Here is a 14736-nt window from a genome sequence, read left to right on the forward strand (position 1 = left end):
ATTGCTCTTCAGTACTTTGAAGAGGTCCCTAACAGCACACTTTCCCATGGCAATGCGCCTTTTAATTTCCTGGCTGCTGGTGCCAAGTCTGTTGACTATGGAGCCAAGCAAACTAAAGCTGTGTACAATCTCAATCTCTTCACCACCCATCCTGATGCTGCCAATTGGTCCAGTGGTGAAGAAGACCTGAAGCGCCTGCTGCAGAGTGTCAAGGATTGCAGCCTACAATATGGATTGAGGCTAAATGTCAAGAAGACAAATAAATGGATAGAGAAGCTATAGTATATTCCCACAATGGAATATTATGCTGCATTGAAAAACAAGGAACCCAGGCAATATTATTCAAAATGGGTGACCTAGAGGCCATTATGCTGTGTGAAATATCTTAGTCACAGAAGGACTTATACTACACAGTGCCACTGTTGTAAAATGGGACTGACCAGTTGGGGTTGGGGAGAGAATGAGAAATGATGGGATAAATAATGTATACTGCACTGAAACAGATAAGGGAGAAAACTATTTAAAAGGGATATATGATTAGGTATTATTGTCATGACAGGAGTCTAGATTGAAGGCTGCATAGTGGAGTGGACTTGGGGGGGAGGAACTATAACAATGAAAGAATTTTACTTTTCAAAGAGAACGAACTGGAGAGGAGGGGTGGGCAGGAAGAAAAGTGCAACAATCAGTGAACTGAAATCCAAAGTCTCTGCAAACGTTCATTAAAATTAATAATCATTTAAAAAAAATCACAAAAAAAGAAGGGGGAGGAGGAATGTACAACAATGAGTGAATAAATCTTTTTTTAAAGAAGAAAAAAAAATTAGTCTCTGGTGAACTTAGACGATACATCACCAAAAAATTTCTATTTCAAAAAATGAGAATTGTACCTGTAATTCCAATTTAGTGGATTACCAGTGATTTATACTCCCAAATAATAAATGAAGTTCTGGTGAAGTAGGGCCTTACATCTTGCACAGCTAACCAAGAGATTACTGCTTCAAATTTACAAGCTTCTCCACAGGAGAAATATAGGTAGTCTCTTCCTGGACAGATTTATAGTCTTTAAAACCTGATAAAGGGTCACTATGAGTTTGAATCTACTCTGTGGCAGTGGATTTTCAGATTATAAAGAAGTCCTAGTACTGCAGTCGATTAAGCATTAGGCTGCTGACCAAAAGCTCCTGTAAAAATTTACAGCTTTGGAAATCCAGTTCTACTCTGACCTACAGGATCACCATGACTTGAGATCAAGCTGAGTGTCGGCTGGTGTGTGTACTACTGAGTTGGAACCACATGACTTTGGGACTATAGCACAGCTTCTCACTACTAGGCTACCAGAGCTCCCTAAACTGACAGTTCATATTGTTAGGTGCCATCAAGTTGTGCCATTGAGTCAAGTAAGACACCTAAGTGACCCTATGGACAACAGATATGAACCTTGTACTGTTAGCCTAAAGCTGGGGGATTTTAGCCATTATTTTAGCCCCTTTTGGTCTCCAGCAATCTTAACTGCAGACACACGGTCTTACAAATCATCAACAGCTGTGGTACTAGGATAAGAAAAACTGCTTCTCACACTGCAAGCAAGACTTGAGGGAGGCTGAAACAAGATCCTGATGATGGTGGTGAAGACTCTAGTATTGCTGTGGAGAAACTATAGTAAGGCGTAACCCAGGAAGCCCTGAGATACAGTTAAAGGCTTTGCTATGCCTGCTAGATAATTAAGGAAAAGCTAACCTGTAACTGCTCTGCGGCAAACCTTGCTGGATAATTGAAGAAACCAAAGACTTCTTGAATTTGTGCTGATATAACGAAACTCAAGCTTGGACTGAGGAACTGTGTTTGGGACTGCTAGACTAAACTCTGGATTTTCACTGGGTGATATTCTTTGCCTCTCCCATTCTCCAACTTAATCTGCTTTCTGCTCAAAGGGGCTCTGCTATTCTCATTTTTTCTGGCCCTTTAGATACTTATCCTATCCTGTGCTATCCTCAGACTTCCTAACACAATTGAGTCCACTGTGGCAGTCACTGTGTCAATCCACTTGGTTGAGGGTCTCCTCCTTTGCTGACCCTCTGCCTTTCCAAGCATCATGGCCCTCTCCAAAGAATAGCCTCTCTTAACAATATGCCTGAAGTATGTGAGGCAAAGCTTTATCATCTCTGCCTCCAATGAGCACTCTGGTTCCTTAATTTCTCCAAGATATATTTGTTCTTTTGGTAGCCCATGGGATATTCAGTACTCTTGTCCAACACCTCAGCTCAAAAGCATCTCTTCTTTTATCATCCTTATTCTTTGTCCAGCTCTCAGATGCACAGGAAGTAATCAGAAAAACCATGTCCTGAATCAGTTATCAAACTGATATCCCTGTTGTTGTTGTTGTTTTTAAGTGTCATGAAGTCATAGACAACTCATAGTGACCCTGTGAATTAAAGACCTGACACTTGTATAACTCTCATCATTTCTGCATGTTCATAGAGTTTCCGGAGGCAAGCCATTTTGGAAGTGGATGCCACTCTGGCTTCCAAGCTTGTTTTAATCGGGAAGCTCCACCAAACACTGTCCATCATGGGTAACCATTATCACTTTTGACACATCAGTGTCACAGTGTTCAGCATCATGGCAAACATGAGTTTCCTCTGTACAGCAACTGGAGAGACCAGGGCTATACTACTTAGAAGAATGTTTGACAAAAAAACAATTAAAACCAGGCCTGAGGGCCACAGATGAAAATCACTCACCTTTGGCTTGGTAACATCACTTTCCTGACATCATTACTTTCCCATAATTTGGAGAGGTCTCTGACGGCAGACTTTCTCAGTGCAATATGTCTCCTGATTTCCTGACTGCTGTACCTAGGATATTCATTGTGGATCCAAGTAAAATGAAGTTGCTGACAGTTCCAATCTTTTCTTCATCTATCAGGATGTTTCCTATAGGTCCACTGGTAAGAATTTTTGTTTTCTTGACATTGAGATGCAATCCATATTAAAGGCTGTATTCTTTAATCTTCTGCAACAAGTGCTTCAATTCCTCCTCATTTTCAGCAAGCAAAGTTGTATCATTTTCATAATTCAGGTGATTGATGAGTCCCCCTCCAATCCTGGTAACACAATCTTTTTCATGGAGTCCAGTTTCTCAAATAATGTACTCTGTATACAGACTGAATAGGTGTGGAAAGAGAATACTACTCTGACACATTCCCTTCTTAATTTTAAACCATTTTGTGTTCGCTTGCTCTCTTTGCAGCCTCTCAGTATAGGTTTTGCATAAGTACAATTAAGTGCTCTGGGATTACCATTCTTTTTTATATCAGTCATAGCACTTCATGACCCACACAAACACCTATGCATGGTCAATAAAGCACTAATAGACATTCTTTTGCTATTCTTTACTTTCAGCCAGTATCCATCTGCCTCTATCAAGGATATCCTTGGTGTCACCGCCTCTTCTAAATCCTGCTTGAACTTCTGTCAGTTCCCTATCTATGTACTGTTCTAGACATTTTTGAATGATCTTCAGCAGTATTTTGCTTGTATGTGTCCACCTTCTGCATGCATCCCCTTCCAATCCGTTGCCTTGACAGCTATCTTTCAAATTTCCTGGCATAGATTGGTGAACACATCCAGGGCTGGAAGTCAACTGGTATTCCATAAATTCCTGGGGCCTTATTTTTTGCCAGTGCCTTCAATGCAGCTTTCACTTCCTCCTTCATTATCCTTAGCTCCTGCTCATATGGTACTTCCTGAATTTTGTCAGTGTTAGTCAGTTCTTTTTGGTACAGTGACTCTGTGTATTCCCTCCACCTTCTTTTGATGCTTCCTTTGTTGTTTAATAAATTTATCACCCTTATCATCTTTCAGTATTGCGACTCAAGGCCTAAATTTGTTTTTCAGTGCTCTCAGCTTGACAAATACAAAGTGAATTCTTCCCTTTTTGTTCTCCAACTCCAGCTCTCTACACATTGCCTTATAATACTTAGCTTTGTCTTCTTGGGGTGCCCTCTGAAATCTTCTCTTCGGCTTTTATTTCTACTTATGTTTTCCCTTTGTTTTGGCATCAACACTTTAGTACAATTTTTAGTCTCTTTTTATTTTTTTATTTTATTATTATTGTTAATGAACATTTACAGAGATTTTGGATTTCCATTCATTCACTGTTGCACTTTTCTCCCTGCCCACCCCTCCGCTCCAGTTTGTTCTTCTCTTTGAAAAGTAAAATTCTTTCATTGTTATACAATTCCTCCCAAGTCCACTCCATTATGCAGCCTTCATTTTGGACTCCTGTTATGACAATAATACCTAATCATATATTCCTCTTACACAGTTCTCTCTCTCATTTGTTTCAATGTAGTATACATAATTTATCCCATCTTTCTCAGTCTCCCCCCAATACTGATGTCACTAACACTAATTTTGGTTTTTTTTTCTTTCTCCTCTTTGTAATGACCTTTTGCTCTCCTCATGGACAGGGTATGGAATGTCATCTCACAACTCATCAAGTCTTTGATCACTGGTGTTCAGTGTTTCAAATCTATTCTTAAGATAGTTGTGAAAATCTTCAAAATCTTGTTGATGGTAGTAGGCTTTTTAACTGTCCACCCAGGGATGTTATTTCCCAAATACCTACATCTTAGTAGAGTCATGTGACTATGGTTTGGCCAATGTGGGTAGAAATGAAATGCAATAATGAAGGCTTACCCACAATCTCTCACAAAATGCCCACATTTTGTCTTTACCTATTTATATGCTGGATATAAAGGGTCCAAGATGGGCTTGTGAGCCATGTATTGAAAATAACAAGAGCTCTGGTCAACCTCTGCCTCTGGAGAAGTGCTAATTAACTGAGATTTTAAGATTTTTTTATTACAAATTTACATTTAAAGCAATACTAGAAGACAGAAAAGAAGCTATCAGTGGTAAAAGGACAAATGACACAATACAGTATCAGAAAGGGTAAAGGATTAGAACTTTTAAAAATAAGACGGTGTTGGAAGAAATGCCAAATATATTGATAACAAGATTAAAAAGACTGGAAAAAACTCAACACTATGAAAGATACTGTCAATTTAAGTATATGATAATAAAGAATGCAGTTAAGAGAACGGGAAATGTAGTAGAAGCAATTCTGTTGAGTTTGATAACATAGTTCTGTTTTTGTAAAAAATCCCTCTATAGGCATGGTCAAATAGGGAGCTCTGGTGGCCTAGTGGCAAGAAGATGTGCTGCAATCCCAAAGGTGCACGGTGCAAATTCACCAGTTGCTGTGCTGGAGAAGGAGAGGCAATCTCCTCCTGTGCAAGTTGGATATGATTTGACAGTGCACAACAAGAAAAAAAAGAAGAAATGGTCAAACAAGTAGAAACACTGTATAGTATAAGCAGACATCAGCATATTACAAGCTCTGAAAAATATCTGCAATATGTTTTTCTTTCTTTAAACCAGTTCTATTTGTATGACCATAAAGTCCTTTTTCACTCAATACCTATAAAAATCTCTTTAATTTGGGGAAATAGAAGCAGAAGTTTGGTTTTATAAGAAAAGGAAACCAAAATCATACAGGCATGAAAAAGAAATCCTTGTAAAAATGTATGTGTAAAGGTATTATAGCACTTAAAACACCCTAATAATGAATCATTGCTATTTTTAACTTCTAAAAGAACTATATAACTACACAAATAGTCTATTAAGTAGAAATAGATACCCAATTCCCACCAAATAAAAACAGAATACAATGAAAAAGAGGTAAAAGAACATACAGCTTTTAAAACAGTCTTACCTTCATCTTTATACTTTATTGTAACTTCATCATTACTCAGAAGTTTTCCTCTGAAAACTCGTTGCATCATTAGCACCAATTCATCATAAGTAATATCCTCATTATGAATGGGAATCCTCCGGATATCCTCCCCAAGCTGAGCTTTGATAATTAGCTTCCCACTTAAGTCCAACTGTCCATTCATGGTGGACTCCAGGATGTTCTATATATACACAACTCTACAAAAAAACTGATAAAAAATGGTTTTGATGATGAAAAAACAAAATTACAAATATAAATATGCAATAAAAGAACTACATTAAAATAAATAACAGTCTTAAGCAGCATAACACTCCCAAAGTAATCATGCTGTTTCATGCCAACTCAAAACCAATCCATAGCTGAACCTCCAGTGGGTTTTCTGAGGTAGACTGTTGCACAAAAGCTCCTCCCACAGAGCAGCTGGTGCCTTTGGGATTGCAATGCAGCTTCTTACCACTAGGTTATCTGAGCACCCTCATAGCAGGGCTACATTAAAATAAACAATGGCGTTCAAAACAGAATTACTCTCAGTGTTATCATATTCATTTAAAATTTTCCACCTGCTGGGTTCCATTCACAGACGTCTTGGTTAGTAGTTAAGTTGTTTAACCATTGTGTTACCCAGGCTATTTTAGTATTATTTCTGGTGATGCAACCTGTAGCAAGGTGTGCTTCTAACCCAAAGATCTCCAAAGGTTCAAACCTACTAGTCACTCCTTGGTAGAAAGGTTTTCTGTGCTAATTTGTTTTTATAGCCTAGGAAACATTGTGTAGGGTCACTAAGTAGGAGTCTGAATTGACTAGACAGCAGGCTTCCTAAACAACATGCCTCCGCAAACTATGAATTTTGATAAATGCTGATAGTTGTAAAGGGCTTCAGGCCTTTTGTTCATAGGGTCACTAGGAGACGTGCTCCACTCAAAGACAATCAACAATAACATATAAAGCAGGTTATTATTTCACTCACATATAGAATTGCTAGCTTAAGAGCACTAGTTTTCTAAATTAACATGGCCCCCTGTCCAACCGTTTTAACCTCTTTCTCGAGTTCTTTCATTCACACTACTACACTCATACTTGTTCTCCCTCAACTGGAAGCTTTGCACTCACTTTTCCTCTGCTTTAAACCAGTCACATGATTGAAATGGCACCTTAAAAAAATTCTTCTCTGACCAGCAAACTAATTTCCCTTCCCTCAGCTTCCCAACGAAAATGTCCTTTATTGTGATAAATATAAATACTATAAGACCCTTCCCAGGCATAAGTAGGAATGTACTAGAATGCATACTTTATTTAAGATATTAAAGATTATCAGAGGCAACATTGAGTCAATTACGACAGACTAAAACCAAAGCCAATTCACTGCCACTGAATAAATTCTGACTAGTATCAAGGCTCTGGACAGAAATGAACTGCCAACAGCATTTCTAAGGCTGTACTATTTACAGAAGACTGTAACATCTTTCTCCCACAAAGTAACTGCTAGGTTCAATAAGGCACAACCACTGTGCCACCAAAACTTCAGTTGTTGCTAGATGCCAGCAAGAGCAACCCTATGAATATCAGTTCTGAACCCTGTCCTAGCCTGTGCTATTCTGAGACACTCAAACCCACTGCAGCAGTCACTGTGCCAGCCCATCTGGTGAGAGCATTCCTCTCTTTCCGCAACCCTCCACCTTACCAAGCATGAAGCCCCTTTCCAAGGAACAACCTCTACATATGTGAGACAATGCTTTATCATCTTTGCCTAAAAGCAACACTATGGTTGCACTGTATTCAAGACATAGCTGCTTGTTCTTTTGGCAGTCCATAAGATATTCAATACTTTTCTCCACCACCACAGTTCAAAAGCATTAACTATTCTTCTTTCTTATTCAATGTCCAGCTCTCAGATATAGCAAGTGATTAAAAAGACCATGGCCTGAATCAGGTGTACCTCAGTTCTCAAACTTAGTTTTACAATAATTTGGAAAGGTCCCTAAATGCAGACTTTCCCAGTCCAATACATCTCTTAATCATCTGACTGCTGGTACTAAGTATATTGATTGTGAATCCAAGTAAGATTAAATCATTGACAACTTCAATTTTTTCTCAATCTATCTTGATGGTGCCTATAGCTCCAGTGGTAAGAATTTTTGTTTTCCTGATGCTGAGATGCAATCCACACAGAAGGCTGTATTCTTTGATCTACTGTAGCAAGTGCTTCAAGTCCTCCTCACAGCAAGCAAATTTGTGTCAACTGCATAACACAGGTTACAGAATTTTCCCCTTGAGTTTTAATTGTACTTCCTATTAATCAGACTGCTTAGCCTATCATGATTTTATAATCCTAAATTGAAAATAACACGTGACTCTGATAATTTAAGTGATTACTCTAGCACCCTAGTTGGCGAAGAGGAAGGCAGATCCATTTCCTCTGGTGCAATTTATAGCCTCTGAAAACTCACGGGAGGGTCAACAATGAGTCGATTCCAACTCAAAATCACAGTAACAATACCAGGATGAAAATAAATTTAGAAGCAAACAGTAAGGTATTTCTTCCATTCTTCTTTAGAAACTGGTAGTGAAGTTGACAGGCTGCTAACTGAAAGGTCATTGACTTGAACCCACCAGCCATTCAGTAGAAAGATGGAACAACCTGTTCCTCTAAAGATATATATAGCCTCAAAAATGTTATGGGATAGTTTTATTCTCTGCAATAGGGTCACTAAAAGTCTGATGTTACTCCACTGCAACGGGTGGGTTTCATAGTCAATACCATATTTTCAGACAAGTAATATAGGGACATGCCTCCTACAAACTTCTCACACATTAGTTTACTATGTGCACATAGTATGTGAGAAGAGGTTATGCTCTAGAATGTTATCCATAACCAATGAGCATTTCTTTACCATCAACTCTTTACTCTTCCTATTACAACCAAATAATGTGACAGTATTGTGACTAACGTTTAGAAGCAGTTTTCTGCTCTCACCTCTAAAACTACTAACATAATTAAATATCATAATTGGCATTCACACTATTTTGCCATTATTCTCTTTAGTGTGTAAGCAACTATCTGCCCTTCAACATATTTTAACCCTTCCAACAACTGAAGTGTTCATTGATACCCTCTATATCTGTTTCTTCTATCTACTACTTCAATGAGTTTAACAACCAGTTCACTATATATTTTATTAAGAACCACCTTAAAATTGGCATTTAATATGGAATTAATACAACACTCCAAAATTTGTGCAAAATATAATGGTTACGTTTCATGATCTGAATGTTGTACTTGTTTTACAACAAATCCATTTGTCATAGTGGATTCCTCATGAAGACTGATTTATTCGAAATTTCCAATCAATAAGTCCTTCACCTGCTAGCACAATCTACCCTGCTCATTCAGGAAACATTTACTTAAAATCTACGATGAGCCAAGCTCTGAAGTATAACTTCTTCAATATAACCAGTATCACGGCTGCTTTGGCAATCTCAGCATACAACAGACCTTTTAAGAAATCAGTGTATTTCTTCTTTTCTCCTAGGGAGATTTGATGTCCTAGTGGTAAGGAACTGCACTGCCAACTCAAAGTCACGTGATTTCAATTAGAGGGTCAGCTATGAATCAGTTTAACTGAACAGCACATAAAAACATGACAACCACCTACTATGTGTATGTAGATGCTACAATACAGACAGCACCAACACTGAGTTTGTTAAACTCTTACTGACATTGAGTCAGAACCAACTCACAGCTAATCCTCCAGTGGGTTTCAGCGGCTATAAATCACCTGAGTGGAGACTCCATCTATCACTTACAGAGCCACTAGCAGATTCGAACAGCCACAAAGGTGTTATCAAGATACCATATTCGAGCTAGCAGAACCTTCTACAGACTATACTACTTCAGTAAAATAGGATTCTATTCCCAGCAGCACTCTGAATAGTGTCTTACTGATACATGGTACTATCTACATATTTCTGCTGCCTAAACCAAAAATAAATAAATATATTTAAAAGAATGATAAGTTTCTGATAAAAGGGCTGGGAAAAGAATGCTGATCTTCATATTAGACCTTCCTTTTGTAGCTATAAGTGACTTGCCATATCAACATTATTTCATAATAGAAATCGTATGTAATTGATTAATTTGCCATGTTGATTACTGTTCAGGTACGAAGAACCTAAAAACTTGAATCGTGTTATCTGCTTACTGGAAATTCATTTGTTCTTTGGCGTTTATCACTGACTGTAAACTCTCCATGGTCAAGAACTAGGGCTTCTTTCCCAAAGTGGTCCCCAGTTTGTGCAGTCACCTCATACCAACCACAATAAAATCAGATCTAATCCATTGTCACTGAGTTGATCTGGACTCAAAGTAACCCTCTATCAGTTTCTGAGGCTAAGGAAACTGCCTGTCTTTCTCCCTCAGAATGCTGGTGGACAGCTTCAAACATTACACATGAAAAGGAAAACTCATCCCAATATTTCTTTAACACTTTTAAAACTGACGACCATGCTTAGAATTAGAAACACATCTGCCGTCATTTGCAGGACAGCAGAATTCTGATCCTGTATGTCCCCCAACTACAACCAGCAGCAGGAGTCTGGTTGCTGGTGAGATCCTTATAGCTTTCTCTTCCTCTATCTGGTCCTTGCTCCACCTCCTCTGAAGTCCAGAACGACATGGCCACTAACTCTCCAGGACGAACATTCTCCTCTGCTGGAGAAACAGCGGCATGCCAAAGGTCACAAGGGGAACTGATGATGTAAACCTGCCTTCTGAATTCAGACCTACATTAGATTCAAGTGATCAAATCTCTAGTTCCACCAGCCAGGAGAGAAGGGTCCTTGTTCAAAAAGCTGCCCAGACTCCCGGGCACTTCCAGTCACATGTATCTTACACAGGCCCTACAGAACACAGCAGAACTGTCCCTGTCCCGTAGGGTTTCCAAGGCTATGTGGATTGCCACATCCTCCTTCAATAAAGTGGTTGTTGGAAGTGCTAACCAATCTTTTGGTTAGCAGCCTAGAACTTAACCGCTGTGCCACCAGGGCGCCTCTATAGGGCAGCCACTAAGCTAAGCCAACCTTTGCTTTATTCTATAGAATGCTAACGGTCCAAAATCTTGCCTAATAACTGGGATATCAGAAAGTTGGTAAAAATTCCCCATTACTAGCTACGTGATCAAAGGCAAGTCTTTATACTAAGGCTCACTTTCATGTGACAAGCAAAACAGAAGAGCTATGTCACAAAGGATCTTCTAAGTGAAATCTTGCATTTAAAATAGTTAACCTTAAAACCACTGACAAGGAATGGATGCTGAACAGTCAATATTCGACTTACAGTGACCCTAAAACGACAGAGTAGAACCCCTCCCTCGGGTTTACAAGGCAGTACTCTTGATGGAAGCAGGCTGCCTCGTCTGCCTCTCCTGAAACGGCTTACTGAGTGCTTAATCACTGCGCCAGCAAGGCTCCATGTACTTAACACAGTGCCTGACAAATAGTAAACTCTTAAAAGTTAGCAATAATCGTCACTACGGAATTGGGGTAGGCCTCCAGACGGCGCTCCTTTTTAAGCACTAAATTACGAAGGAACGAGGCTCCACTTACTCCCACAGGCACAAGCACCAGGGGCAGGGGGCACGACCACCCACAGTCCTGGGGAGCTAGCCCCTCGGGGTCAGGCACTTGCTGCCCCAATCACCCTCCGAGCTCCCTCTGTCCGCCTGTCTGCCACCAGGGCCGAATGCAGTCCTCCCCTTTCCCAGGTCAGGCCTCCCCTCCCCAAAGGAAGCCTCCGCCCGGCAGCCCCTTCCCCTTTGCGGCCCCGCCCGCTCGGCTCCAGCCTGGTAGACCGAGGCCCTGCCCGAGCTTCACGTCTCTTAAGGACCATACCCTTTACTGAGGCCGCTGCAGCCGCCGCCTCCTCCCTGGCCTCTTGTGTCAGGACTGGGGCAGGACCACCGTCGACCTTCGGGGCGTCAGCGGGAGGCTGCAGTCAGGACCCGCTCCGCTGCCCTCCGCAGCCGCCTCACTCGGTCGCAGGCTCGCGCGGGCCGCGGCCAATCACACAGACCCACCAAGCCTAGCGCGAGGCCGGGGCCCAGTACGTGGCAGGTGGGGGAAGCAGAGAGGCGGGGACAAGAGACTGGTTGGGGGGGGGAGAAATATCCTTTCGCCCCGCCTCAATACCGCTGTGCCAGCTCAGAACGCATGCGCAGTAACATGGGGCCCTGGGCCGGTTTGGACCGCGGCTGCGTCGGCGGAAGGGTCACTGTTTTCTCACTGGATGACTAAGTGTAGGAAGTGTGAGCCTAACTACCCTACGCATGCGCGGGGCGTGACCAGCCACTCCAACCTTTCCTAAAATCATGTGTTACTCTTCTCTCGCCTGTGGGCGTGGCGGAGTGTGCTGTTCTGTACTTGTGGAGCTAATCGAAATTGGAAATTTGTCAAAGTTTTGGAGTTTTTTGCTGTTTTGTTGTTGTTCAGTGATGATTGTAATTGTAGTCATATTTTTTAAAAAAACCAAACAAAACCACCTTTGTTTTTCCCCACATTTCTTCCGTAGATATATTCATTCATTAGTAGGTGCCCACGCTTTGCCAAGTGCTGTATGAAGAATAAAGATGAATCATTTTGTGAGCAAAGAATCTCCAATTCAACCGGAAAGACAGTGTTCACCAGACAGGACAAACTTGTAAATAGAAAAGACAGTATTAAGCAGGAATTAGAATCAGTGTTGAAATTTTTTGTTCATAAAGTCTGAGTCATAGCCAACTAGATGACACAACTGATAAAAACTGAACCAAATGTAGCTTAGTGCCTAATCAGTTCCATTGATTGATAACCTAAAGACTGAGCTGTAGTCCCCTACCGTTGAGGTTTACAGCTTCAGAAACCCAGTGGAGAGTCACTATGAGTCAGAAGTGGCTCAGCAGAGTTTTGAGTCTGAGAACCAATTCTATACAGTTCAGCCATGGCCGAAGAAGCAAAACTGGACTGAACCACACAAATTGTAAAATGTGTGTGTACTAGGATGGTAACATGGAAAAATAATAATTTACGCTTCAAAAAATCTTAATCTACCACTTAGAAAATAAGGGCGCCTTGTGTATCTTGAAAAACAATCAAATATCTTGAGTGAACAGAGTGGAAAGCAATGGGACCACAGCTCAGAGACGGTGACCAGGTCCTTAGCTTTGAATGTGTGTCATGCCCCATGATCTGGCAGCAAGTCAATCTGCTACACTAATCTCTGGATAGGATTCCCTATGCCTCTTCTCAATTTCCCAGGGGTTTCACGTAGAATTTTTTCTATTTTAATTCCACAGTCAACACTCTTGGCACCAGTAGCCAGGAAACTAAAAGACGTATTGTGAATGAAGGGAAAGTCTGTTGTTAGGGACCTCTCCAAAGTCCTGAAGAGCAATGCTGTCTCTCCGGAGACTAAGGTGCGTCTGATACAGGCCATGGTCTTCGCAATCACTTGTTATGCATCAGACAGTTGGACAATGACTAGGGAGGACAGAAGGAGAATTGATGCCTTTGAGCTGTGGTGCTGGAGAAGAGTATTGAGAATACCATGGACTGCAAGGGGAAAAAAGCAGATTCATCCTGGAAAGGGTTAAACTGGGCGGCTCCTTGGAGGCAAGGATTCTGAGGCTCCGTCTGACATACTTTGGACATGTAAGGAGGGACAGGTCCTTGGAGAGGGATATCATGCTCGGTAGGGTGGAGGGACAGCGCAGGAGGGGAAGGCCCTCTAGGAGGTGGATTGATTCGGTGACTGGGGTAATCAGGATGGGTGTATCAGAGACTGCGATTGGCACAGGACAGAGCAGAGTTTAGGGCTGTTGTACATAGGGTCACAAAGAGTCGCAAGCGACTCAACGGCACGTAACAGCATCAACAACAATAATTGCTCAGTGTTCTGTGATTACAACTGAATGGATTTGAAGCCTTGGTGTTAAGACTGACTGATGATGATTCCACAAAGCAGCCCTGGTTATTGCTCTTGCTAGGGAGCTCTGGAATCGGGATGGGTGTGTCAGAGGCTGTGCGGTTGGCGCAGGATAGAGCAGGGTTTAGGGCTGTTGTGCATAGGGTCTCTATGAGTCGGAAACGACTCGACGGCACATAACAACAACAACAGGGAGCTCTGGTGGGCTAGTGGCAAGTAGCTGCACTGCAATACTGACACCGTTCTAGGCCACCAGCTGCTCCTCAGGAGAAGGACGGGCCATCTCCTCCAGTGCGATTAACTGCCTCTGAAACCCCGCCAGACGGTCAGCTTTGGGCCAGTTTAAGACTCTACAGTACTCTACAACAACAATGTGTGTAGTTGATCATCCAGTGGGTTTTCAGAGGCAGTAAATTGCACAGGAGAAGATTGACCATCTCCAGTAGAGCTGGTGGATTCAAACCATGTGCCTTAGGGTTGGCGCCACAGTTCCTTACCACTTGACCACCAGACTTCAGGAGTTGGTTGTTGTTATTATGTGTCGTCGAGTCGCTTGCGACTCATAGCGACCCTATGTACAACAGCCCTAAACTCTGCTCTGTCCTGAGCCAATCACACTGTCTCTGACACTCCCATCCCAATTACCCCAGTCACTGAATCAATCCACCTCATAGAGGGCCTTCCTGTGCTGTCCCTCCACCCTACCAAGCATGATATCCTTCTCCAATGACCGGTCCCTCCTTAGAACATGTCCAAAGTATGTCAGACGAAGCCTCAGAATACTTGCCTCCAAGTACCAGCCTCTCCAGGATGAATCTTTTTGTGTTCTTAGCAGTCCCTGGTGCCCTCACTACTCTTCTCCAGTACCACAGTTCAAAGGCATCAATTCTTCTATCCTCCCTAGCTAGTCATTGTCCAGCTCTCTGCCAGTTTAGGTATTTGTAATTTTAAAAATATTTTTTCTACACAGATGAGTCCTT

The 14736-nt window shown here is 41.6% G+C and overlaps 1 protein-coding gene across 4 annotated transcripts in view; it reads right to left on the minus strand.

Annotated features, from left to right (window-relative positions):
- TFG (TRK-fused gene) overlaps positions 1 to 6015 on the minus strand; it is a 34534-nt gene extending 28519 nt beyond the window's left edge. For 2 of the 4 annotated variants that reach the window (XM_006890014.1, XM_006890013.1), the window contains exon 1: positions 5782 to 6015. In XM_006890014.1, the coding sequence (XP_006890076.1) occupies positions 5782 to 5965 (184 nt within the window). In that variant the 5' untranslated portion in view covers positions 5966 to 6015. The remainder of the gene's footprint in view (positions 1 to 5781) is intronic. The other 2 variants (XM_006890016.1, XM_006890015.1) reach the window with 1 other exon arrangement.
- Between the last annotated feature and the right edge of the window lie 8721 nt (positions 6016 to 14736).

Source organism: Elephantulus edwardii, unplaced genomic scaffold (genome assembly GCF_000299155.1).
Source record: "Elephantulus edwardii isolate Elephantulus edwardi_28Jun2011 unplaced genomic scaffold, EleEdw1.0 scaffold00085, whole genome shotgun sequence".
Taxonomy (NCBI): domain Eukaryota; kingdom Metazoa; phylum Chordata; class Mammalia; order Macroscelidea; family Macroscelididae; genus Elephantulus; species Elephantulus edwardii.